The following is a 27,436-nucleotide window of genomic DNA, read 5'->3' on the forward strand; positions in this document are numbered from 1 at the left end:
GAGCAAGGGCCCGGAACCTGTAGGAAGGGCTCTGTTGAGGTGCCCTGGGGACCCTGCACCCCTCCACACAAGGCATGTAGGCCATGCTTGACTGCAGTCGTCCCCATGTCTGGGCACACTGCCTGTGATTCCTCCAGGAGCAAAGCAGGCAAGCCTGGGGAGCAGCTGTTGGGGGGCAGCGCCATATCCCCATCTTGTGGGAGATGCTGCAAGGCTATTTTCCTCCTCATCCATTGTTTCAGTAGAGCACAGGCCTGTCCATCTCCTCCCCTCCATGCCTCCCTCTTGCCCCTAAGGACACAGCTGCAGGCTCAGTGCAAGTCTATGAAATGTCTTAGCTCTAGTTTCAAGTTGCAGCCCATCCACTGCTCATCTGGCCTGTTGTAGTCCTGTGGGGTAGGGACAAAGGAGTTGATTCTGCTTTGCTGTGGGTGTAAGCACTAACCTGTCTATATCCACCCTGCTTGGGTGTCTCCTTACAGCAAAATCTGCCTGAAGAGGCCAGGCAGCTGAGGGGTCAGGGATGGGGTGGCAAGAAACCAGTACAAACAGAAGAGGAGTGAGGAAGTAGGGTCAGAGGGGACCCTGGCCAGGCCATGCAAGACCATGTGGGCTCTGATGCAGCGAGAAGGCAGGGGCCACCGTAGGGTTCTGCCAGTTTTAAGCCGAGGAATGGCATGATCTGGCTTACGCAGTCTGAAAAGATCTGAAATGTTTCCTTTAAGAAAGTAGGCTTAGGAATGCCAGTTATCGTTGAGATTATATGAACATGGCTTAGAGGTCTTTTATGATTAACTTTGCCTGCCCCTTTGGCCCCCCCGCACAGATTGCCTCCCTGCACTCCTGCTCCGCGCTTTTGTTGATGTTCTTCCCTTCACGAGCGTCCACTGGGGCACACAGGCGCTCTCTCCTCCACGCTGGGCGGGCCCTGCACCTTCGGCTGGTGCCCCGGGCGCTGCGCTGGACGCCGGGAGGCCGGGCCCCTTTCCCGTCCCGCCTTGGCCGCGCCTCCGGTGCGGGTTCCTCACCCTCCCCTCGTCCTCCCTCCCTTCCTCTACTCTCCTGGCCCGCAGGGTCCCCTTCCTTCCCCTGCTGCCCGCCCCCCGGCCCGCCCCTTCCAGAGAGCTGGGCGCCTCCCCGCCCCACTCCGGCGCCCGCCGGACTGGGCTCCTCCGCGGGCCTCGCTGCCCCTCCGCCCGTCCGACGGGAAGAATTTCCAGACCCGCGGCTCCGGGATGGGGCGGGCCCCACGACTACTGCTGCTGCTGCTGCTGCCGTGGCTCTTCGTCCCTGCACTCAGGAGAGGGGGTGAGAGCGCGGGGGCCCGGAGCCGGGGAGGGGGCGCCAACACGGCCGGGGCCGGGGGAAGGGCGGTCGGGCGCCGGAGTGAGTGCGAGAGGTGGGGGCGATCCGGCTGGGTGAGAGCGCGACGCGCCAGGGGAGGGAGCGCCGACGGGGCTGGGGCCGGGGACTGAGGGCGCGGGGGAGGGGGAAAGCAGGGCTGGGGGCTGGGTCACCCCGCTGCTGGGCAGGTTTACCGACACCCCTGTCCCCGGCGGTGCTGGGAGCAGAGGGCAGGGTGTGCACCAGCACAGGACCAGGGCGCCCGAACTGGCCGTGGGCGCACTCCTGGTGGAGCGGGCGGCGGGCACCGAGGGCCCGGGTTTCCCCGCGGAGGAGGCGAAGCTCGGCGGGCGCACTGCGAGTCCCAAAGTTTTCGGCCGAGAGGACCGTGGTCTTGGGTCTGGGCGGGAATGCGCGGAAAAATCTCCCGGATTACTGCGCTGCTGACCTGCTCCAGTGGGAGTTTAGAGACCGCAGTCCCACGACCGGAGGGACCCGCGCCAGCTGACGCGCAGGCTGCGGACTTGCGGTTGCGGTCTGGGCCCGCGATGGACCAGGGCTTGAGCCCGCGAGGGGCGGCGGTCCGGCTGCTCCTACTGGATGCTAATGGGCAGTACTAGCGCCCCTTTTTTGGATTCCCTGTAGGGGTGCGGGGCCCGGAGAGAGGGGGAGCATTTTGTACCCCTGTTATTGCCGGCCAGGAGGACCTCCGGTGCCTGGACGGCGTCTAGGTATATCCCAGTTCGGCCAGGTGTGGTGACAGGCATCCCAGTGTAAGACAGTGGCCCGTCCTGCACCCACGGCTGGTTCTCAGGTGAGGGATGAGCTACTTAGAAGCCTGGGCGCCCATGCACTTTTCCATGAAGCTGGAAGAAACCAAACCAGGCCTTACCAAAAAGACAAAGGAATGGTGTAGGGGGAGGGAGGGGGCGCGGGGGAAAGGTATGCTAAATAAACACATACCAGGCATTTTTCCTTAGCTAAACTGTTTCCATCCAAAGTGCTGTTTTTTGGGGGTCTCTTTTGACCATGAATATGGTGAATAGCATTTACCTGTTAGAGCAACAGATCAGAAAAAAAATCAAAGATGTTTTTAAAGGATACCTAGAAAGTTCAAGTTAAAGTTAAGCAATTTTCTTACAGCTTTTTCTTTTGAGGTTTTCCTTTGAAAGCTCCGTTGCTCAAATGAAAAGTTCTTAAGCCCCCTCTTTTTGCACATTAAATTACATAAGCAATTTATAATTTGGAGCAACATAGCTATTTGAAACGAGCATCAAAAGCCAAAACCAATCAAAGAACTAAAACAATTCTGTTCTCCATCCCTCCTCCAAACCCTCAAGTATTCCTCAGCATTTCTGGCAGACCCATTTTTCATAATCTGCAGATCTGTTATATTTTTCTACTAGTGAGGAATGGCCATAATAGTCTTAGAGGTCGTGAGTGTGGTAAAAATGATGGGGAAATAATGGAAACAGTAGTTTTGTGTAAGATATTAAAGATAGAATGTTTTTCTTTTTCCAAATTTTTAAAAGCTGTAATAAAATACTTGCATAGCTGACAGTCAGCTTTAGTCAGATAATCATGAATGGTCTGTAAATGCAGCCAGCAGGAAGAGAGAAGAATTTCTCCAATTTTTCTCCTTCTGCCTTTTGCTTTTTACCTTGAGTTTACCTAGAGATGTCTGACGGTGTTGCAGCTTACCTTGTGTGAAAAGCTTCAACAGTGGGATTCTGAGTGGCAGAATTAGAGAAGTAAGAGTGCTCTGGGAAGAGATCAGAAATGGAGATTAGACTCTTCATCTAGTTTTAAGATTTGCACATCGCATATTGCTTACTGGACAGGAGAGAGTGGGGAAGACACAGGGTGAAACATGTGTAGACTCTCCTCTACAGACGAATGGATAAAGAATTAAGACTTATGCATCACTTCAACCCAGGAATCCTCCCACCTCCCTACACTTAAACACCATCCCACAAAGTCACACAGGGCAGAACTGAAACTGCTGACCCAGAAGCATTTCAGTCCTTCCCGTCAGTCTCTGGTGGGGGTGCTAGTGAACTGGCTCTTGGGGCGGGAGAGGCTAGAGGAGAAACATAAAAGTGGGTAAAGGCAGGCATGGTGAGGACCAAGCCCAAGACCAGGCTGTGATGCAGCTATACTCAACCCTTAGAACAAACTGGGCTTTTAAAATGCTTCGATTTAGCACATTCCACCCAAACTGATGCTGTAGCAGACATTATGATACGCTGTAAACTCTTTCCCAGGGAGAGCTTGCACGTGCCCTGTTGCTCGTGGGTTTTATAGCAATGGCCTCCAATGCTTGTTGGAGGTAAGCAGGGCATACTTGTATGTCAAAAATAAATAATTCTTAAAAAGTTGTTCTGACCCACTTTCTTAACGTGCTAAATGGAACATGATTCTTTCTCATATTAACACTAACAATGTTTTTCAATCTTTAGAAATAATTTCCAACTAATCCTAGGAGCAGGGCCAGTGAGTTACCAGTCAGAGTTGGTTTTGAACAGGGTGAATTTTTTGATGATGGTGAATTTGGGCCATTGCAGCCAGGTGAACACTCTAAGCTGGGACCTTGGATTTTAATGGGTCCCCCCTCACCTGCAGAGGAACACACGTGTAATGGCCACTCCCACCTAGTAGCCAGAATGAGATTTGAGGATGAATCAAATCCCAGGGGGACTGTGTTGTCCTCTGTTGAGAGTCCTCCAGTGGCTCCCGCTCCTCCCCAGGATTGGCAGGGTCTCACAGGCCCCCGCACTGCTGTCCACTCATATCCAGTTACTGCCCTTGTCCACGCTGTTCCAGCCAGTGCCTCCTTCCGCGTCTGCAGGCAGTATGCCCCCTGGCTTGTTTGGGTTTCAACTCATGCTCTCAAATGGCCTTGCCTCACTGCCTCTGCAGCCAGAGTCACACACAGACTCCATCAAATTTAACTTCCTGACCACCCTTCTGACCACCTGATAGTGGACGGCACAGTGCTGAGTTCATTCAAGTGCTCAGTGGGGGTCTGTGGACACTGCCAAGGCCAAGCCTCTGCGGCCTCATGGCTCCTCCCCTTCTCTCCACCTACGGGCTGTTCCAGAAGCACAGCTGCTGCAGCTCAGGGCCCTTGTACCTGTGGCTTGGTTGATGGAAAACCATCTTTCATTTCGCTGTGATGCGAAAGTGATTTTATTACTAGAAAATTCAGGACCTTGAGAGATGATGGATTTTTGGACTACATTAACCCAAAATAGCCATGTTAACCTAGTTTATATTCTCTTAACTATTCCAAGTAGAAAAAAAAAATCAAAAGCTGTTTTTACACGTTGAAAACACAGATTTAACAGCTCCTCACTGGGGGTGGGCAGGTTGCCCAGGTTACCCAGTGCTCAGGTAGTGAGTGGCCCTGACTGCCTTGACTTTGGGTCATTGTCACTAGTTTAATCATAACCCAGAGCACATTACTTTGGTTGACATGCATCTTAGCTGGAGGTTAATTATTATAAAAACTGGGAAAAGTGGCTCACCTAGAATGAAGTGCTTGGCTCTGGGTTGGAGTAGCCAGCAAGCCCGCTCCTGTCCTGCCTGGCCAGCCTCAGTTTCTTCTGGTCAGTGGGACTCTCAGTTATTCATAGAACAGTGGGGAAGATGAAGTGAGCTAATGAGTAAGTGCTCCAAAAATATTAACCATTGTTCCCAGTGGTTCCCACCACTCTTCTGAGCTCAGATTTTGGGGTAATTTTTTTTCCTAGACCAGGGGTCGGCAAACTTTTGAGATGGAAGACCCAATCCTGTCCCTCACAACAATTTAAAAATTATTCGAGAGCCATAAAACAAATGAAATCACCACTATGTGAATAATATCCTTTAAAAATTTTGTAAATGAAACTATGATAGTTTTATTTTCATTTTCAGTTTTACTTCAGAGCCACATGTATGTACCCAAAGAACCGCATGTGGCTCGCGAACTGCAGCTTGCTGACTCCTGTCCTAGACAAATCATGTTGGGGAGAGAAGGCTCTGCTTTTCTCATTGAGTTGTGTCCTAAATTGCACCTTAAATTATGAGGGCAGAGCTGTGGACCACCCTCCCCTGTTCCTTCTGGGGCAGGGTTGTGGAGTGTCCAGACAGAGCACCCAGTGCTGGCTGTGTTTTTTAGGGTTTTGTTTCCTGGTGGTTCCCTGGCAGAACCCAGCTTGTCTGCATGGGGCAGGCCTGTCCTCCTGCCACTGCCCTCACAACAATTTAATTGTTCCCTTACCTCCACCTGCTGGACTCAGATTTAACTGGCACAGGAATCGCTTCCTGTCACGTGCCTCTCAGGAAGGCATAGAAATGAAGGCCAATTCCATCTCCACTCTCCCACATAACTGCGCCAACGTGGGTGTGGTTTTGTTTTTGTTTGTTGAGTGTAAACATCAGATAATTCCCTTTTTTTTTTTTTTAAGATTTTATTGGGGAACTGGGGGAGGGGAACAGACAAGTTGCTGTCCTTTTTGTTCTTCAGTCTAGTTGTGGAGGACGTTGCTTCACTGGCCCATGTTGGTATTAACATTGCGCTCTTCCCGAGTGAGGCAGTTGCTTGCTGTCCATTGGACGGCTGCTCACGAAGGCTCACGGCAGCTCACGAAAGCGCTCGCCAGCTGCTGGCCAGCCCCACTGCAGCCTACGCGTCGCGGGTGACTTGGGGCAGCCCAGCTCCAGGTCGAGCTGTTGTTCACCATCCTAGCTGTAGAGGGTGCAGCGTCACTGGCCCTCATATGTGGGATCCAAACCTGGGGCCTGCTGCTCAGAGCTGGCGTCCCAAACCAACTCCTAACCAATGTGCCACTCTGCTGTCCCGGTAATTCCTTTCTTTTGTACCAGCTAAAACCAGGTTTTCCAAGTAAAGTCTGGCTGCAGCAGCTGGAAAATGTGGCTTTGTTTCTTAGATTACGCTCCGGATACCTGTCCCATGTACAGGTGGTCTGCAGCAGCTGGACTGGCAGGGAGCCCGGTGCCCTTCTGCCCGGATGCTTTCTGTGGGTAGTAGGTGTGAGCCAACCTCCAGGTGCCAGGCAGAAGCTCTGATCCTGCCTCTGGCCCTGGGGGCATTTGCTGACCCCTCACAGGGAGGAAATCTGTTCCCTTTCTTCACCCCTTCCTTGTTTCAGCCCCACTGCCTCCAGCTAAAACATAGGCTGGGAATGTCACCATGATTGTGGCAGGAGGTAGGAGTACCGAGAGGACCCGCCAATTCACATTCTCCCTCCTCAGTTTGCTTTGTCTGAACCGTGGCTTGACCTTGACTGCTGGGGGACCCAGGTCTTCCCCCATTTTGTGAGACCGCAACTGGGCAGCCCTCCTTCTGGGTAGCTGTGTCATCCCATTCTCTGGGCTTCTGTCAGGCAGCAGGACCCCATGTTTTAAAGCAATAGAGGAAGGAAGGGTGATTTTGTCTTCAACATTTCATTGAGAAACCTACACTCAGTTCTAAAGCATTTTATTTCAACCTTTGACCCTGTGTCCACTGTTAGTGCTTCTTTCTTTACTTAAAGGTAAAATGGATTTTCCGTGAGTCTTGGGGTGGCAGGGGGTGGGGGAAGAAGCAGGAGTAGAGGGAAGAGAGGGAGGGAGGAAGAAACAGATGTTGACATTGCATTTGGACCAAAGTCATATAAGAGAAGTTTTACACCAAAAGCTAAGAATGTTTGAGAGACTTGAGCTTGGAGAAAACCCATTTCCTATCTGAATGTATAAAGATTTTTACGCTTGTGTGTCTCTCCTGGTGCTCAGTTATTAGTGGTGTCTTCTGGATATTTCTCAGTCGATCTCTTCAAAGGTGCTACCTAGCATCTGCAAAGCCAGCTAAGGCCTCAGCAAGATGTGGTCACGGGGTAGTGCCTGCCCCAGCTCCTCAGGACCGAGGTCTCAGGTTAGTACCTGACAGCCAGGCAAATGGGACAGATCCCTTTTTTGTGTACATAATGTACTTTTCTTTAGGAGGGAGAGGAGTCCAGTTCCCTCAGCATTCAAGAATGGTTAACATCTTAGGGTTTGCCTTAGCTCTGGTCTTGCCTCTGCTAAGACACATGAAGGAAAGCCTTGTTTATTGGGGAGAAAGGACTGTTTTGCTATATTAAGCCTTCGGGCTTATTAAAGCTGCTAATAGCCTGGCCTCGTTATGGTTCTGGAAAATGATCATTTTCACAAGTCAGAATGGGCTGTTTCCGTGGAGAATATTAGAACAGGGACTCCGACTTGCTGAACGTGGCTTTGTGTCCTGGGGCTGACGCCCACTGAATGCACAGCAAACTGATCCATATTCATGCTCCCAAGGGCGGGTTTCCACTTGCCCCGGCTGCTGCCCCAACACAGGAAGTGGAACCAGCCTGTCAGCCTTTCTACAGCTCTGGCGCGTGATTTGCAGACACGTGGATGAAAAACAATGTTCTCTGAAAGTTTGGGAGCAAAGAAAAAAGGCAGTTCATTACATTCAGCATTAAATCTGAAGCATTAGTCAAAAACCAAAATAGCCACTTTGGGAGCCCAGCGGTGTAGGTATATGTTGGCATCCCAGTTTTGATGGTAGCATGCTGGGGCACAGGGATGTGGTGTGTCACCTTTCTGAAGCTCCAAGTCCCCACTGGTCCAGTGGCAGGGCAAAGGTGATTCTGGAAACAGATTCCACCTACCTAAAGAGGAGAGGTGGGCTGGGCCACTTGCTCACAGTGTGGGTTCCAGACACGGTGCCAGCATGAGTGTGACCCCCACCTCAGTCTGAGCCTGACTCTGGCTATCATTGTCCTCAGGCATCAGCCTAGAAGCGCAGGGTGTTTCCTAAAAATGAGTCACGCCTGTGGGTTCTTTACTGTGGGCAGCTGCCCCTCCTGCCCCCAAGAAGCAGCCCGTGCTGCTCTATCTGGGGCAGTAGAATAGTCTGGAAATGCACAGGTGTATTTCTGAGAATACTGGATCTGCCCAAATTATGACCTCAAATCCACAGGGAGCGGGGACCTTGGCTTCCAAGAGGTGGAAGATGCTCAGTCAGTCTGTCTGGGCTGCAGGGGGCATGTCTCCCCAGGGTGCCTTGCAGAACCCCCAGGGCCCAGGGGAAATGGCATCGTTAAAAAAAATCTATTTACTATTAGGATGTAATTTTATACTTGGAAATTTAAAAGTATAATTTATACCATAAATTGTAGAAAGTGAATCTCCTGTGTTTTAGCTGGGAGAAGAATATGAACTAGGAAGCTTTTCTGTGAAGCTTTTTTTCTGGAAGCTCAGGCCCCACCCAGGACCTTTTTGGTGCACAGCTCTTGTTACCCCCACAGATCCAGTGCGTCTGATTCTTGAGGAGGGGTGGGAGCCTCACACCCCCTCTACCTTAGAACCTGCCACTAAGGGCAAGAATATGATAGTTATGTTTATCCAGGGAAGGTGGCAAGTCCTGGACCAGGGTGAGAAGTGTGGGCTCAATGGTTGCTCCAGTCAAGTTCCCTTATGATTTTAGGATTAACAGGTGGAAGGAAGGTTCAGGTCTCTCATGTGAGCCCATCAGAAAGGGATCCTGCCACTGTCACCCAGTGAGCCAGCCAGGAAACAAAAAGGCCTCACTTTATCATTCTATTTTTTTTTCTTCTCTCACCTACTGCTTTTCTTTATATTCAAATCTTGTTATAACATATTTAGGACCCACAGAAGGATATAAAGGATACTAAAACTCACCTCTGTGCTCACCACCCCACATAAGAAAGTGGACATCAGCAGCACAGGTGAGGGCCCCCCTCCTCCCCTTGCCAGTGTCATACCGTCTCCCCTCCCCCAGAGAAAACCGCCCCCTCACTTTAAGTGTTTTAATTCCCAGGCATCTCCTTATTCTGTGACCACACATAATTGTAACAGTGACACTCCACAGTGCTGTGTTACATCATGTCACTTAGGGATTCCATTTGGCTGCATGTCACAGAAAACCTCTCTGCAGCTTTGAGGGTTCTTTAATATTCTAGATGCTTGTCCTTTGTCAGATGCGTGCTTTGCAGATCGAGTCTCCCTGTCTGCAGTTATTTTTCCATCCTCTCAGCAGGGTCTTCTGCAGAGCAAACATTTTTAATTTTGATGAAATCCAGTTTATCAAATTTTTCTTTTATGAGACATACTTTTGGTGTCAAGTGGAAAAACCCTTGCCTAGCTCTAGATCCTGAGGATTTTCTCCTCTTTTTTTTCTAAAAGGTTTATGTTTTGCATTGAAATCTGTTACCCATTTTGAGTTCATTTTGAATATGGTGTAAGACTAGGTCAAAGTTCGCTGTTTCGCCTATGGACGGGTGCCCGTAACCCAGTACTGACTCTAGTACTGTTTGCTGAAAAGGCCGTCTGTCCTCCATTGAACTGCTTTCACCACTGCCAAAAAGCTGTTGAGTGAATTTTGTGGGTTTATTTCTGGTTCTTTCTTCCATTCCATTGATCTAAGTGCCTGTCCCTCTGCCAACACTGCACAACTTGGTTATTGTGGCTACGTAACTAGTTTTGGAATTGGGTAGGCTGATTCCTCCCATTTTATTATTCTTTTTCAGAATTGTTTTAGCTACTCTAGTTCCTTTGCCTTTCTGCACAAATTTTAGAAGTACATTGTCTGTGTCTACAAAAAGTCTTCCTGGGATAGTTAAGAATTGTGTGTGTGGTTTTTTTTCAGACACCAAATATGTCTTTTCTACAACAGCTAATTCTCCAATTCTCTGACAGCAACTGGTGTCCTATATTCAGTTCTGACACTAACCACCTGGAGTCAGTGAAGAGCCCCAGGTCAAGGGCTCTGTCCCATAAGATCACCCCCCCCCCACTTCAGACACCAGCTCAAATGGAGTGACTGCAAATCCAGGGGTCCCCACATCCTTCTCTCCCCCTCAGACTTGATAACTCACAGAGCTCAGGAAAGCACTTATGATTATAAATCATGCAACTCAGGAACTGCCAAATGGAAGAGATACACAGGGCAAGGTCCCAGGAAGGGGCTGAGTCCCCTACTATAGTATAATGGTTGATTGGTTTATTTCTCCTTTCAGTTCTATCCTTTTTTTTTTTTTTTTTTTTTTAGCTGAGCCATCCTGCTACCTGTTGGCAGCTCAGCGGCTGCTCAGCTCGGGCTGGACTCGAACCGCTGTGGCTCAGAGCTCAAACTCTTGAGCGAGCTCTTAACCAACTGAGCCACTCGGCCGGCCCCTAGTTCTATCCATTTTTGCTTCCCATATTTTGCATCTCTTTGCCATGGTACATGTATTGTAGTATTCCCTCAGTATCTGTGGGGGATTGGTTCCAGGATCCACCTCCACCCAGGATACTAAAATTGACGGGGGGAAAAAAAAATCGACGGATGCTCAAGTCCCTTATATGGAATGGTGTAGTTTTGCATATAACCTACGCACAGCACATCCTCCCACCTACTTCAGATCATCTCTTGCTACTTATAAAACCTAACACAATGTAAATGCTATGCAAATACTTGTTTCACTGTGTTGTTCAGAGAATATGACAAGTAAAAAAAGTCTGTACATGTACCATGGTAGACCTGTCTACATAGTACCCATGTCAGCAACAATGTATTGTTTTTTCCGGGATGTTTTCGATCTGCTGTTGGTTGAATCCACGGATACAGGACCTGTGAATACAAAGGGCTGACTGTCCTCATTTAAGACTGCTCTTTCTTCTTGGTAGGTTGACTCTTTTATCATTATATAGTGCACCTTTCTGTGTCTGGTAATTTTCTTGCTTTGAAATTGACTTTATCTGATCTTAATGTAACCACCCTGATTTCTTTCCATTAATAGTTACATGATATATCTTTTTCTACACTTTTGTGTTCAACTTGCCTACATAATTATATTTGGAGTGAATTTCTTATAAACAGCAGATAGTTGAGTCATGTTTTTTTATTCTGCTAATCTCTGTCTTTTAATAGATATATTTAGATCATTTACATTTAACGTAATTATTGGTATATTAAGTGTTTGTTTTATCAGTTCAAATGAACTATGGAATCCCCACCTTTTAAGTTCCTTTACCTCCCCCATTTAAAGCGTTATTATCTTAAATATTTCTGCTTCATATATAGAACCACATCAGAAAGTGTTACAATTTTTCTTCAACAACTAGACATAATTTTGGAAACTGAAGAGGAGGGTGAATGTCTACTGTATTGACCAATATTTTTGCTTTTTGTGTTTTTTCCTCCCCCCAATGATTCAACTTTCCTTCTTTTATTGTTTCCTTTCTGTTCAGAGAATTTCCTTTATTTATTCTCTTAGGTCTGCTGGTGACAAATTCATAGCTTTCCTTCTCTCTCTGTGCTTTCAAAATGTTATCTTTGTCTTTAGTATTTAGAAGTTTGACTATGATGTATCTTGGCATGGATATTTTAGGGGTGTATCCTTTTTTGGGTTCACTCAGATGTTTGATTCTGTAGGTTTATATCTTTTGCCAGATTTGGGGAGTTTTCAGCCATCATTTCTTTAACTACTGTTTAGCCTTGCCCTCTTTCTCCTCTCCTTCCAGGATTGATGATACAAATGTCAGATCTTTAGTAGTAGCCTTACAGATCCCAGAAACTCTGGGGTCTGGGGTGTTTTAGTTTTTTGGTTTTTTTGTCTTTTTTTGTTGTTTTTGTAGTCTCTTTTCTCTCTGTTGGTCAGATTGGATAATTTCCTATTGTTCTATCTTCCAGTTCACTGATTCTTTCCTCTGCCCTTCCATTCTGCTGTTGAACCCATCCATTGAGTATTTTACTTTGGCTATTGTATTTTTCTGTACCAAAATTTTCATTTGGCTCTTTTTTTATATTTATATATTCTATTGCTTTGCTGAGACTTTCTGTTTCTTCATGTGTTCCATGTTCATAATTGCTCATTGGAGGATTTTTATAATTCCCTTAAAAGCTTTTTTGGATAATTCTCTGTCATCTCGGTGTTGGTATTTCATTCATTTTGAGACAGCATGTTTTGTTGAAATCTAGACATTTTGGGTATTATATTATAAGACTCTGGCTCTTATATAAGCCTTTTGTTTTACCTGGTTTCCTCTGAACTGTTCTGAGGGGAGGAGGGTATGCTGCCTTTTACTGCCTGGTGGGGGTAGAATTCCCGCCACTCACCCTCTACTGAGATGTGAGTGTGGGAGCCCCATCACCACTGCTGGTTGTAGGTGAGGCAGAGCTCTGACTGCCCACCAGGCCTCCACTGGTGCCTCCCTGGCTGGGAGGGGGAGGGGAACCTTGTTACTTTCTGACTGTTCTCCAGCAGAAGGAGGAGGGATGCCCTCACTGAGCAGCTAAAGCCCAGACCGTCTACTGGACCTCCTCTGATAACGACCAGGTGGGGACAAGGATGGTCACCTCGTTAATGCCGGTGGGAGTGGAAGTCCAGCCTCCCCCATAGGCTTTACCAGCACCAGCCGGTGGGGAATGAAAGGCCCTCTCTGATACCACCCAGAGGAACTGTTGTCACCTCTTTACAGCCCGGTAAGGGTGAGGTGCAGGCTCCACACTTGACCTTTGCCATAGTTTTTTTTCTGGGCTATTTACCTGGAGGAGAGCAGTTTATTGTCTAAAAGTCTCTAGTCTTGCTGAGCTGCCCCTTTCTTGGTCCTTTGGCTAGAGAGCACAGACTTTTGTTGGAGCTTTTTTTTTTTTTTTGGCCTCTGCCTATTAGCCTTTCCAAATTAGAACAATGAGGCAAAAAGAAAACCGAGGAAATTCATTACTATGGTGTTCTTGGTTCCCTAAGTCCATAGTCAGTCTGCCTTCTCTCCACTTTTCAGGTTTTATTATTTTTTAAATGTTTGTTTTATGTATGATGTCAAATGTTTTTGTGGGGGGAATAAAGGAAAGTGCATCTGTTTCTGGAGGGAATTCTTTGCCCTCTGTCACTTAGGAAAGACAAACTATTCTTGCTGATGTGTTTGGTCTTGCAGAGATAGTCACATTTTAAAAGGAAATTGTTTTCTCCTTAAAAGAATGGCTTTTTATTAATAGGAATTCAGGTATTGGTGGGCTGGGGATGCCTGTTGGGGATGGTGTGATGGAGGAATCGCACTTGGAGTCTGAGAGTCTCTCCTGGTCTTGGAGAAGCCACGTCTGTCCCTCAGGGAGAAGCAGCCCCTGACCCCCAGTGAGGAGACTGCTGCAGGACCCTGGCCAGAAAGTGTCGCCTCAGCGTTTTTCTGTGACACTTGGTGTGCAGCCAAAGGGGAAGAAGAAGGCAAACCCTGGGTGGAGTAAGTTCATTCTCCTGCCTCACTGCAGGAGGCTGAGTGAACTGGCAGTGTAATGGGTCCCGTGTGCTCAGCACTGATCATCCAGACATGACTAGTTGAGCCTTTGAAACAAGACAGATTGGGTGTCTCATGTTATGAAAGCAATAGCTGCCAGCGCCATGCGCAATGTTTCATACGCAGTCTTCTGCTCTTAACTGAGATGAGTCAGTGTCACCTGTGTGACTATATAGTGAGGAGACTGAGTTTCAGATGGACAGGTGACTTGTACAAGGTCCTCTGCAGAGCTAAGCGGGGGCTGCTCCTTGCCCTCTGACCCCAACGTACTGGTACTCACCATACTCCCAAGCCACATGCATTCCAACCTGGGCCTTCTGAGTGGGGATTCTTGGGCTGGACCCTTGGGAGCACCTCACCCAAGGTGATTTGGGCCACCAGCTCCATTCCGTAGAGTTGAGGGTCTGGCCCTGGTGACCTTTAGAATCACTAGAAAAGACTTCCTACAGCCCCAACACCCAGCTGCATCGCTCCCCCTTGGCCAAGGACACCAGCTCTGGGTGAAGCCCTCCCTGGACATGCTGACGTTCTGCTGGTCTGAGAGCTTACTGGAGAGTGGAGGAGGGTGGGGGGGTGTCAGAGCCAGGTTCTGGAACTCTCTTTTCTGGTTGCATTGGTGCCCCTACACAAAGGGCCTGAGGCGATAGCCTCCCTGAGTTTGTTTTGCAAAGCACTTCTACCAAGAAAAAGTCAAATGCCCAAAGCAAAAAATAGGATTCAGTCTGAAGGGGATGATGAGGGGCTGTGTAGAGCTCTTGGGGGGCCTTGAGGCTCCCACTGCTGAGTGTGCACAAGGCCCAGGGGGGCCCTGTTTATATTTTGAGCCAGTGTTTGGGGCTGGGGAAGTGGGAGGGCACCTGATGATCATCACCTCTGCTCGGAGGTCCAAGCCCTCCACACCTCCAAGTGAGGGCTCACAGAGGTGGGATGGGTGTGCTGGGGTCCCTGTGTGCCCCAGACACACTCTTTACCCAGCCTGGAGGGGCGGGGGAGTAAGCAGGGTTGCGGGGGGCAACAAAGAACTAACTGCCTGGGTCTCAGCTCCAGCTGGTGCTGTGAAATGACACTTAGATTTCGCTAAGGGTGTCCTCCCGCACAGTCAGTCCTTGTTTATCTGAATACAAGTGTAACTGGGCGTCCTGTTTTTTATCTGGCAGCCCTGTGCCTGCTTGGGCCCGTGTGAAAAGTCTGAGGCCAGCTCCATGTTTTATCCCTGATTTTACTGCTTAGGCCTCTTGGTGGGTCCTCCCTGGCTCCCCCACCGCCACCAGATGCTGTGACTTCCAGGCACACGCTGCCCACCACTCAGTCCCCTCCTTCCCAGCGACGCCCCTACCAAGCTGCCCCTCTGAGTGGCTGAGTGCATTCAGTCCAGCGAAGTTAGTTTGCCGTTTACCACTTGAGAGCAACCAGGTCAAGTGCCTGCAGGTTAAAGGTCTTTCTTACGTTTTCTCTCCTTCAGCATTGGTGCTGCTCTTTATCAGTGGAGAGTTCTTGGCTTTTGCGTAAAGCAGAAAGTTTTCGTTTGTTCTGCGTTTGGCCTCAGCCAGCTGGGGTGGGGGAGTGGTCCTTACAGGAGGTGACAGGGCACCAGTCCAGGTTTGGCCTTTCTCCTGGGGCGGTGGGGCATAGGTACAAGCAGGGTTCCATAGGCCTTTCTGTAAAGCCCAGATGCTCCCTGTGCAGGGGCTGCTGGACAGCAAACCCGGGCAGGTGGCCAAGGGCACCGGCAGTACCCACCCCAAACCGCCATCTGCTCCCTGCCCACGTGTGCTCCGCGGTGGAATCAGAGCCCCTGGGAATTCAAGGACACTGGCCACTCCTGTAGCCTCCCTCAGAGGGGCCCACAGGCTCACGCTCCTATCCCACCACACAGTTCCCAGGACTGTAGTGTGGGCTTAGGGCACAGGACACCCAAGGGCAGGGATTCAACAGGGAGCCTCGTGCCCTGCGCCCTGCTCCACCCAGCCATCCAGGGCCAGGGGAGCGCTTCGCATAGCCACTAGACCTGCTAGCCTGGGACCCATGACTTCAATAGCTGCCGCTTCCTGTGCCCTTCTCGACCTGTGACCCGAGGATCCTGGAGAATCTAAGGTGCTCATGCTAAGAGAGGATGTGGGTCCAGCCCTCAGGAGATCCCCTTGAAACCTGGAGAACTTTGGCCATCAAAGGCCAGAAGTACACTCCCTCTCCTTCCGTTCGTAGCTGGCAGTCACCCTGCTCCAGACCTGCCACTCCCTGTGCGTCGTCTGAGACAGACTGTCCTGGTGATTGCAGCACTCTCTCCCATGAGGTCCAGACATTCCTACTTCCCGTGGCCGCTGGGCCTGAGTCAGATGCAGGCAATACAACGTAAGCCAGCATCTGTGTAGTGCTCTGGGGACCTGTGCATCCCGTCGCCTCCATCCACTAGGTGGTCAGAGAGGTCATGTCTTGGTACAAGTGGCTGGGGGCTTTGAGCAGCACCGCCCCACCATGCCTGCCATTGCACACACCCACCAGCGCTGAACAAACAGTTGTGGATTTCAGGGTGGGCATATAAGCTGATCACGCAGAAAACAGTTTCTTTACTAGCGGCCCCTAATGAACCAATTTTGAGTGTAAGAGATTAAGGTCCCTAAATGTCTGACCCACTGTGGCTGTGTGTGGCCGGTGGTAGGGGTGCCTCAGAGGCAGTCCTACTCCCAGCCACAGCAGTGTCCCTGTCTCAACCACCTCTTCCTTGTCCACCCTTCAGAATGCTGGCTGCATCACACCCCTTTATTCCTTCAGTGTCCACTGTGGGTCCATTCCATTCCATGCACCATGCTGGGCTCAGAAGATGCCATCCCCAGTCTTCAAGGCAACTGCAGACAAACTTGTTCAGAAGAACAAGGCAAAGCCACAGGAGCAGGCTGCCCCTGTGCTGGGCATGGGAGCAAGATGATGGAGACACAGTCCGTCTTGAAGAGGCTAATGTTGCAAGGGCTGAGTGGTGATTGGAGACACGTGGGCACACGCAGGGACACTCCATCATGTCACCCCATGGCTGGATGGGTGTGGCCCCTGGAATTGGCAAATGCAGCTGCCAGAACACGTGGACAGCAAGCAACCCTTTGACCTGAACGGGAGACTATTTATCCAGGGTTGCTTCCCACTTTAGCTGCCATCCAGTCCACACAAGGACATGACTGTGAGAGAATGTGGGAAGGGTAGGAAGGGGTGATGTCCTGTGAATTCCAGAGGTGGCCCACTTCTCCATGTGTGCTTTGTAGAAAGGGCCATTCCTGCTGCATTTCTGATTGTGGGTTCTCATACCCCTCGCACAATGAACGAACATTGTCTCCACAATGGCGATCATCACATAGGCCCAGCGCATTCCTTGTCACCTTGAAGATGACTTCTCAGGGACAGGTTAGTGAAAATGAAAAGCTGTAACACTTTTGGTCTGATCTCTTCCAACCATCACTCCTCCCAAGATAATGTTGAAGTACTCCACTTCGGGGAGGAAAAATGGGGAGGGAGACATCATATAACTGAAGTAGTCAGAATAGTGAACAGCTGGTAGCTTCAGCTGAGATTTCTAAGTGATTGTTGCCCTTGGACCCAGAGGCTTGGAATGATGTTCATTTCACCTTTTTGCACATTTTCTGTTCTCACTGAGCACCGTTCACACAGATGACCGTGTGGATGGCAACACCCCCAAAAACGTGCAGTGTAAGCCTCACCAACCTGGGGGCCTCAGTCCCAAGCCGGCAGGTGAGCAGTTCTCAAGGATGTTACCATGGCTCATGATAAAATGAGAAAGCAATACAAATTGTGAGAGCTAACCTTGACTTGAGCGCTTATTGTGACCCAGACATAGCCATGCCTCCTTCATTCCTGGGAGCACAGCTGTTCCATCCCCATTTTCACACAAGGAAACTAGACCTGAAGCATCAAACGGCCTATGTTCTTCGAGCAGCGGCCCAGGGTAGAGCTGCCAAGTGACCAATCCTGAGATTATGTGTTTCCTAAATATTTGGGTCAGGCTGACCTTTCTTGTGTGAAATGGCAGTGATGGTGGGAATGCTTTTGTGGCCAGGCCCCCTGTGTCTCCTGGATCCTTCCCACTTCCTGGCCGCCGCCTCCCCCACGCTCTGATCCCCCACCCTCCCCTGCCCAGGAACCTTTCAGTACCCCCGCCGCTTCCACCAGTATCCAGGGCACACAGGAGTGCCACTCTACAACTAAATTGGCGTTCCCAAGCTATTAGGAATAATTCTTTCTCCAATTTCCCACCACCTCTGCCCCTTGACATCCTACTTACCCCTTACCCCTCCTCTCATTCATGCCTTTACTTATTCATTCAATGCACATATTTTGAGCACCTCTTTGAACTGGCTATGGTATGGGTTTGAGGTCTCATGGGGCTGTCAGGGGGTCCAGTGGGAGACAAGCAATTGAATGAGTGATCACAGATGTTACAAAGTGGGGGGCAGTACCCACCTGGGAGGGAACCCCCTCCAACCCTCAGCTGTGTCTCCCCTTTAATCCTGGGCTCTTCTGCTGCCCCTGTTCTGGGCAAGTGCCTCTCTCTGACCCATTGGACTATCACAGCAAATCTGAGACCCAGGAACTGCTATATAAATATTTGTTGGCAATTAAGTCATTCTGCCAACTTCTGGCAGATTCAGTTGTGGAGATGCGTTATGTTTAAAGCATCTACAGTGGTGACAGGGTGGATGTGGCTGCTCCCTGAGTTCGTGATATCGCCTGGGGTGGCAGGGAGCGTTGCCACTACTGGTTCAGTTAGCAGCTCAGTTCATAGAAAACTGAAGGTTACACCCAAACTGTAATCAGGGCTTAACTCACAGGGTTGGGATTACAAAACAGTTTTCTATTTCATACTTTCTATGCTTGTACAAATATTTGACTTTTTCACAACAGATTGGTGTTACCTTTATAATTACAAAAGTCAAATGTTTTTAAGTAAATTAGACAAAGAAAGTACCGTTTGCATCTTCACTCTACTTTTTGCCTTCTATGAAAGGAGCATATATTTAAAGAACAAAAACATAGTAATTTGGTGAAAACCTGGTTCCCCCGTGTGTGGCACTCAGAAGGGAAGAAGGACTCGTGGTAAGTTTGCCGATGGAAGAGGCACAGGCCTCCTGGGCGCTTGAAAGCCTGCAGGAAGAGTGTGCACAAGGCACAGGGTGAATCGCCAGAGCAGTCATTGCATCACAAAGCTCCCCAACTCGGAGAAAGTGGGGGCTGGCTAAGACCCAGGCTGGGCTTCGCCTCCCCTCCCCGTATTGAGAGCCTAGGCCACACTCGGGCATCAGGCTGGCTTGGCGTGCCCCTTGGGTAAGGGAGCCCTCCAGCCACAACACACTCATCTGTCCAGATGACTGGTCAAAGCCAGCACGAGGCTGCCCCCCAGAGCCCTCCCCCAGGCATGCAGAGGGCTCTGTACCCCCACAGCCATGGACCTCAGGCTTAGGTCCAGCAGGGGGCTTTGTCTGGTTTGTTCTAGTGACATCTCGTGTCCCCCACCTGCAGCAGCCACAAGAGTGGCCTAGCGTGGGAGGCAGTCATACGGAGAGGACTGGTCAGAGCTGCGGCCAGGACGAAGGCAGACAAACACGTTGTCAGGCCCCCACTTCTGCCTCCAGACGTTCAATGTTTAGCTGGGTACTTATGCTAGAAAGTTTTTGCTGTTGACCTAAAATTCAAGTTTAACTGGGTGTGGTGTATTCTTATTCCGTAAATCTGGCACAGGCCCAAGCACAGACCACCCTACTCCTGCACACACACAAGAGTGTGATATCTCAAGCGTGACAGCACGCACAGCCCTCCAGTAGGGATTGGGGTGCCTATGTGTACCCCTGGTCACTAACCAGCAAAATGCAAGGCCAGTCTCTCCAGCTTGTGGTCATCATGATTGAATATGTAACGTAATGACCAGCATAGACTGTATGCTCCAAAAACACCATTAAAAAGGTAAAAGTCCAACTATTGTGAGCCTGTACTTTTAGAAATGCTTGTGGACCACATGAAAAATCATTTCTAGGTCCATTCCAGCAGCAAGCATTTTGCTAGAAGCACCAAGTCGTTGTGTGGCTGGTAACAGAGGCACACTTTGATTCCCCCCATACGTAGGGGTGGGTCTCTTTGTGAAAAGTAGCAGCCTTCGCAAGACTACTGGCTGGATTTGTGGCCCAGTCTTGTGACCGGGCAGAAAATGATGTCCGTGTCGTCGTCTTCCTGCCATGCTGCTGAGTTGAGTATGAAGGACTTCGGATGAGTCACAGTTAACAAAACTATTTTTTGATGAGTGTGTGCAGGTCAGAACAGCCCACCCCATGTGGTGCCTCCATGGTGTGCCACTGTTCTGAGTGAAAGGCAACCTGGCTGCCTTTAGATTCATGAGAAACTTCTCCCCCTACCTGAATGCCTAGAAGAACTTGAATTAGGGGCCGTGCCCATAATAACAGATGGTCAGAGATGACCTCTTCTGACCCACCTACAGGGCAGGCCATCTTCTGTTTACTAAGCACTGCTCTTCTCATCATCCTGCAGTGAACCTGTGAAGCCCCCAGAGTCCCTGACGTCCTCCCTAGCTCAGGGTGTCTCCTACACCCACTTTCCCTTCCCGTCTCTCTACCTCTCCTGCAGGTGGGGTCTCTGATTCTCGTGTATGCGGGGTTCCCATGCGTGCGTATGTATTAAATTGGGTCATTTTCTCTTGCTAATCTGTCTCATGTCTATTTGATTATTAGACCGAGCAGAAGACACTGTCTTCCTTCCCGATGGGGGCAAAGGGGAGGAGTAATATTTCTTAAACCTTCTTTAGAAGGTGTTGAATGAACACTGAAGGAGCTTGTGGATGAGATGTGTGGGTTAAACTCCTCCCACAGGGTCTAAGGACACTGAGGGTGCTCCACTGCCCCCTTGTCGTGGCCGCGTAAGTTGGGAACCTGCTTAGAGAAAACTGCAATGTTCCAAAGGCTAATAAAACTTGGTGTTTTCTTTCTCAGTTCTCGCTGAGGTGGGAGAAGAAACCACGCACACCCTGCCATTCCCAGGAGGCCTGCCCGACCGCCTGCCATCTTCCCTTCCTCTTGGCCGCGGGGCCTCCATGGTGCTGTCACCAACCGGAAGCGCAGCCGCTCCCAGGGCGACCTCCGCCAGGTCCAAGCGCCAGCCACCTCTTGCGTTTAATCACACGGTCGGCCACATCGTGCTTTCTGAGCACAAGAACGTCAAGTTTAACTGCTCCATCAGCGTGCCCAGCACACACCAGGACATCCACGTTTCTTGGTGGAAAGACGGCAAGGAGCTCCTTGGGGCACATCATGCAGTCACTCACTTCTATCCAGATGATGAATTCACAGCAGTGATAGCGTCCTTCAGGTGTGTGTTTTTCCTTTCTTTGTTCACTTTAGGCTGTTGATGGTTCAGAAGCCTCGTCAATAAAAAACAACCTTTTGTGTTCCACGTCAGTAACCCCAGTGTCCCATTCAGAATGTGGATGAATGTGACGGTCTGTGCGGTGTCTCTCTTTTAAATTGATTTTGGCCCCACAGGAGCTGTTGCTTATCAGATGCTCTGGATCCTGGGGGCCCGCCTCCCACTTGTCATGTCAAGTGTTGCTTGAGTCCAGAGCTCTCCCAGTGAGTGGGGACAGATGCTTCCTGGACACAAGTAACACATCTAAAGCACCTGCCTGGAGCTTTTAAAACAATGCGGTCCTCCCATCACTTTCATTCACCCTGTGAGCCACCCCTTTGCCCCCCACACACACACACACCTCCCCAGCAACCCCCACCCTGCTGCGGATCAAGGCACTGATGTAGTTTACAGGCAAATTGGGGTAGGGAAAGGGACAGTTCTAAAGTCCAGGAAAATGAAACAGACCTTTAGCTACTTGGGTCACCATCTCGGTATTCTGCTTTCTTTTGGACAGGGCAAGACATTGATTTAGGGGAGTGACAAGGGTACACCAAGCCAGGATGTGTACCTGGAACAATCCATTGTTGGTGGAACTGAGTCACCCAGCCACGGACTTGAGAGAGTGGCTCTCTTCCGCCAACCTGTGTTACTCTCTGTTCTTTCCTCTTTAGCTGGGAGGGCTCTATTTCTGTGTGGGGACCTATGACATGTACGCTATTAGATTTCGGTGAGCCTGTGGTCGCCGTACACTCAGAATGAGGTCAGTCATGCAGGGTCCCCCCTGGGCGTGGGACCTCGGTCACCTGTCAGTTTCTCTGGCCTGATCCTCAGGGCAGTCCCAGGCTGTGTCATGTCTTTGGTGAACCTTTTCATGCTTCCTTTTCAGAAGACCACCTTGGAGTTAGTTAGAATTTGGTGTGTCAACAACCCCATACGATGCACCCTTTACTTGCCTTTTTTCTCCAAGTTACAGGATTGGTCAAGGCCAAGGCACAGATCACACCCTCCATATTTCTTTCTGTTGGTTCAAACTCGGGCTGGTCTCTTGGGCAGCCTTTCTCAGCCAGTGGCTGAGACCACTCAGGAGATTTGACTATATTTTTTTCTGCATTAACTACAAAACGCAGATGTTTTACCATTATGCAGACACAGCTTCTGATGGAAGAGGTAAAATTGCCATTTAAAATGAGTAAGTGGCAGTTTAAATGCTTCAGGAAACAAAGCTGGTGCATTGGTCTCACCAGATGTCATTTAGAGGGGAGCATAGCCCTGCTGTCTCCCTGGGCTGACGTCCTGAGCAGGGTCCTGCCACTGGCTAGCCGTGAGACCCTGGCCTTCTTGGCAAAGAGGTGGTTTGGGGCCACGTGACTAGCAGATCCAGGTGCCACGCAAGGGTCAGAGGACTCAGACTGGGAGTGTTTAAACCTAGACAGCGTCTTCTTTTGAACTTAGTCTTTAGACTTCAGGAAGCCACCTGGGTGAGCATTTGAGAACTTCAGAGACAAAAAATATGCATTTAATTATACATTTGTGTGTATTTAGTTTAATGCTCATGAACTCACTGTGAAGGAAAAACATCTTATTTGGCCTCCAAACTAAGCCTTAAAGCAAATTTCAGTGACCAGAATTCTTGCAAATGATGGAAACTTGGCTGAGCTGAGTGGCATATGGGACAATATCAAGTCACTGCCATAACATTCAACTTTAATAAAGTCATGTTCAGATGGCAGAATGGCTGTAGAGTGATTCAAGGAAGTAAATTATAGTGGCTTCATCCAGATTATAAATATCTGTGTAATTTCGGGACAAGAGAGAGGATGTTGCAGACCTCAAAGTTGATATCTTTTAGAGGAGGGCCTCGTGGTCCCTCCGAGTGGGTGATTTGCCCAGGGTCACCAACTGGTGAGCTGGCCATCCTCAGGCCGGAAGCTTGATTCGCACACCTGCAGGGTCCTCTCGTCTCCCATCTCACAGGCCCTGAGGAAATCTACTCTGGTTCCAGCAACAGGAAGCGTTAAAAACTAGTCCTAGGCTCTCGGTGCATGCAGTTCTATCAGGAATCCCTCAGCCTGCATTTTGCTGGGATTGCCGTTAGCGACACCCATATGGACTGCGTTTATTTAAGGGAATGTGCAAACAGCAGATGTCTGTGTACTGGCGGAGGCGGAGGAACTATGGAGAGAAACACAAGGCATTTTGCTTCAGGTCTGGAACCATTTCTCCATCAGCTGTTATAGCAAGGAAGGGCGGAATTTATGTGAACCTTGAAAACGAGGAGGCCCCATGGTTTGTGCTCATCCTATTTGTATGAAGGGTTGTGAGCTGCTGGAGACTGGCTGGGCTGTGGACGCTCCACTGAGCTTTCTCGGCCCAATGTTGGTTCCACACTGTCTCTTCCATATCGTGCAGACCCTCACCTCCTCTCATCCCACCCCTAAACTCCCGAACGCCTTAGGTAAGTGTCTAGTCCTTGATCCCGAAACGGGACCTGGCCTGGCTGAAGGGTAGTTCAGGAGGCATGTGTATCGAATCACCGGAACAGCCTTCTCTGTCCCTCTATCCACTGCTCTGATGTCCTCTTTCCCTGAGGCTATCATAGTGCTCACTTCTATCCAAAGGAAGAAAACAATGTAACAAAGTAATTTACGCAAAGGATCATTGGTATCATTGGTGACATCATTTTGGACACAAGGAGTAGAGTTTTTTTCCTAATCATAACATGGGTAGCTGTCCACCAGTTATGAAAGCAGCTGGTCTTGTTCATGAGTTTGCAGGCAAGCCATTACTGGGTGGATGAATAGTTAACTGAATGAATGTGTGGACATGGACAGAGGGCAGACCAGTCCCTGTCTTCCTGCTGTGCTTGGGATGATGGTAGGGAGACTCTGGTATCCAGTGTGAGTGCTAAGGCAGTGTTTACATGCTAGTGTTTCCCTCAGGGTCCAGATCTGGCCTGGAAGGATCAATGTGGGGAGGAGGACCTGCACCGGCATGGAGGGAGGGACACTGCCGCCACTCAGGGTGGCCACATGTCTCAGTCAAACCTCAGTTTCCTGAAACCGGGGGGTGGACGATGGGCACTGCGGGAAGAGCCCACAGGCATCTCAGTGCAAGTCCCATGCCCTCTGGTGAGGGTAATGAAAGTTTGGGTTCAGGCGTGAACAATTTTTGAAACTGCTGCATTGTGTATGCTTAGATTATTTTAATAGTAATATGTGTATCTTGTTAAAACATTTGGAAAATATCAGACAAGTAGAAGAAAACTATGGTCCCACACCTGTGAGGAAACTCTTCCAAGCACCCATAAACTTAATATTCTTGAAATAAATTCATACTTTATCACATAGATGCATGGATGTCTGTTTCATTCATGTAACATTCTATTATGAATGTTTCCCTATAGTGTTAAAAGTCTTCAAAATATTTTAGTGGCTGCTGTATGCCACTGTAATTGGCTATGGTAAAACAGAAGAATGCAAATCAAATTATAAAGGGAAAACATTTAAAATTACTCTCACAATGGCAAGGTTGGGGGCGTAGACAAGGGAAGAGACAAGTAAGTCAGTGTTTCAGGTGCAGAAGCTTGCCTGAGCTGTGTCTGTGCTAGTAATTCCCACTGTTTTCCCGTTTCACTGGGATGTCTGTTGCTATCGAGAGTCCTGTCGTCTTTCATTTGTAAGTGTAGAAACACTCAGTGTCAGCTAGCACTGGGGTGCCCCTCACTGATGACTAATACTGAGTCCTCCCTCCCCAGTCCTGGATGGTGTGGAACTGAGGCTGCATCACTAGGCCTCCTTTTTGGGACTCAGGTCACTGGCTTGGCCTCCCCCTGGCACCCCAACCAGTATCTGGCCTCCTCTGCCTTGCAACATCAGCTTGAAACTGTAGCTCATCCATGCGTCCAGGCCTCAGACACTGCTTGGCCGAGACTACTCCCTGAAGTCCCTATAGGAGGGTGTCATTTGTGGGACATAATTAGCTCCCAGGACTGGTGTAGGGGTGACAGCTCTCCCACTGAGCTAGAGATGCCCTCTCTCAGGTAAAGCATTGTGGGCGGGGGAGGACAGGGAGAGGGTATCGCCATAAGGACCAGAGATGGGGAGGCAGCTCAAGCAGAGCAGAAGCTGGTGTTCCTGTGGCTGGAGGCCTGCAGACCTAGTGACCGGACTTGTGGCGAATGGAAAGTGTTTGCAGTTTGCTTTCCATACAGTCAGGGTCTCCTGATGGTTCCCATGGCTGAGGCTGGAAGGACTTTGCTTTCCTAGTCCACTTTCTTTGTAAAGATGGAAATGAATAGTTGTGTCCCTATGGGCTCCTGGCGCCCTGAGCAGCCGGTGTTTGTGGGGTGGGGGAGGGGAGGCGGAGGGTTGTTGCCCACAGCTACCCTGTGGGGGCTTGACATCTGCTTTAGGATGTTCTTTATCCTGCTTCTTTTGGTGGCCTTCAAATGGAATTGTACATGTAAAAGCAGCAAATAAGGACATAATGTCTGAAGCCAAGCCTGATGTCAGCTGGAAAGGTTGTCATTAGTCACAGATCGCTGACCCTCTGTGACTTGCTTCATACTCAGGAGACTGCCTTTCAGCTCAGAGCTTATACAAGGCCTGCTGTGAGTGACCCATGGGTTCCCACCACCACCATTTGATCTGTGGCAAGTACAGACAGGATGCTTGTCAGTGCGTCTTTGTATGTGTTTAAACTATTTTTTTGTTTTTCCTGTTTTTCATGGTAAAATATACATAGCATAGAATTTACCGCTTTAGCCCCTTTTGAGTGTCCAGTTCAGGGGCCTTAAGCACAGTCACCGTGTTGTGAAGCTGTCACCACTGTCACCTCCAGAAGTTTCTTGTCCTCCCAAACAGAAACTGTGCCCATAAAACACAGACCCCCCCACCCCCCGACACACACACACTGTCCTCTAGCCCCTGGCAGCCTCCACTCCACATTCTTTTTTCATAGATTTCCCCATTCTAGGGACCAATATGTAAACAGAACAATATAATATTTGTCCTTTTAAAAATTTTTTAAGAGGCTCGAGGGCAGCGGTTCTCAACCTGTGGGTCGCGACCCCTTTGGGGGTCGAAAGACCCTTTCACAGGGGTCACCTAAGACCATCGGAAAACAAAACAATATTTACATTACGATTCATAACAGTAGCAAAATTACAGTTGTAGAGTAGCAACGAAAATAATTTTATGGTTGGGGGTCACCACAACATGAGGAACTGTATTAAGGGGTTACGGCATTAGGAAGGTTGAGAACTGCTGCTCTAGGGCTTAGCTGCTATTCGAGCCCCACTTCTGAGCAGTCCTGCCCAGCTGGAACAGGTTCGAGAGACAGACAGGCACTGTGTGTCCCTGTAGGACATCCCAGGGCCAGCCCAGCCAGGGCTGCCCTGGTGTGACAGGCTGTGCAGCAGCTAGCCCTGGGCCTGGCCAGGTGCTTCCTGCCTGGACGCTCAGCCCATCTGCACAGTCCTTTGGGTTCTCCCTCGTTCAGACGTATGTATTTGACCAACATCTCATGGGGTCTTTGTGCCTTTTCTAAAGCAGTGCACATATATGGTGAAATATTTCATCTCTTCAGAAATCCTTTCTCCCACTTCAGCCCCCAGCTCTTTCCCAATGGGGACCTGAGGTCACCCATTCCTCAGGTGTCTTTGCAGAGGGAGTGTGTGTACACAAGCATGTGTGCATGCACATGTGTCTCTGTGTGCACGTGTACACATGTGCACGTGCCCACATGTCTGCATGTATGCACACGTGTGTGTACGTGCACGTGTGTCTGTGCACACATGTGTGTGTGTGTGCACCAGGCCCCAGTGTGCTATGTTAATCTAATAGAGTGTCACAGGGCTCACATTTTGGGGGCTACCTAAATGCTGTTTTCAGCTGAATGAAGTCGTAGACAGTAATCACAGTTTACTTCTTAGCTTGTTAATTTTCCTGAAGTTAATAGTTTCCTTGCTTGTTAGTTTGCTTAATTTTCTAAGTAGCAACCACTCATTCTAATCTAAAGTCTATAGGAAAATATGAATCTCCTCTCCAAGTAACGAAATTATCGGGTCTGACTTTGTTCTTGGAGATGCCTGACCTGAAGGGTCCCCTGTCCTGCTCTGGTCTGGGCAAGGTGCCCTCTGGGCCTGGGGTCCGGCTGAGCCATCTTTGATCTCCTTCTGGGGACCCTCACTCTCCTGCTTCTGGGAGCCCAGCCCCTTCTCAGCTTTTATTCCTTCACTAGGTGTGGAGCCCATCCTCCACTAGACTTCTGAGACTTGCGTCTCTGAAAATGCCATTTTTTCCTATCCTCACCTTGAGGTACATTGGCTGGAAAGAGACTTCAAAACAAAAATAATTTCCTCTTGTCACCTAGAAGT

General features: G+C 49.4%; 1 protein-coding gene across 2 annotated transcripts in view; it reads left to right on the top strand.

The window, feature by feature from the left end:
- Positions 1-1,120: 1,120 nt before the first annotated feature.
- MERTK (MER proto-oncogene, tyrosine kinase) overlaps positions 1,121-27,436 on the top strand; it is an 89,194-nt gene continuing 62,878 nt past the window's right edge. The window contains exons 1-2 of one of the 2 annotated variants that reach the window (XM_019662884.1): positions 1,121-1,308; positions 20,646-21,021. In XM_019662884.1, coding sequence (XP_019518429.1) covers positions 1,236-1,308; positions 20,646-21,021 — 449 coding nt within the window. In that variant the 5' untranslated portion in view covers positions 1,121-1,235. Of the gene's footprint in view, positions 1,309-20,645; positions 21,022-27,436 lie in introns of those variants that run through there. The other variant, XM_019662885.1, reaches the window with a different exon arrangement.

The sequence above is a fragment of the Hipposideros armiger genome, unplaced genomic scaffold (genome assembly GCF_001890085.2).
Source record: "Hipposideros armiger isolate ML-2016 unplaced genomic scaffold, ASM189008v1 scaffold_382, whole genome shotgun sequence".
Classification (NCBI taxonomy): Eukaryota; Metazoa; Chordata; class Mammalia; order Chiroptera; family Hipposideridae; genus Hipposideros; species Hipposideros armiger.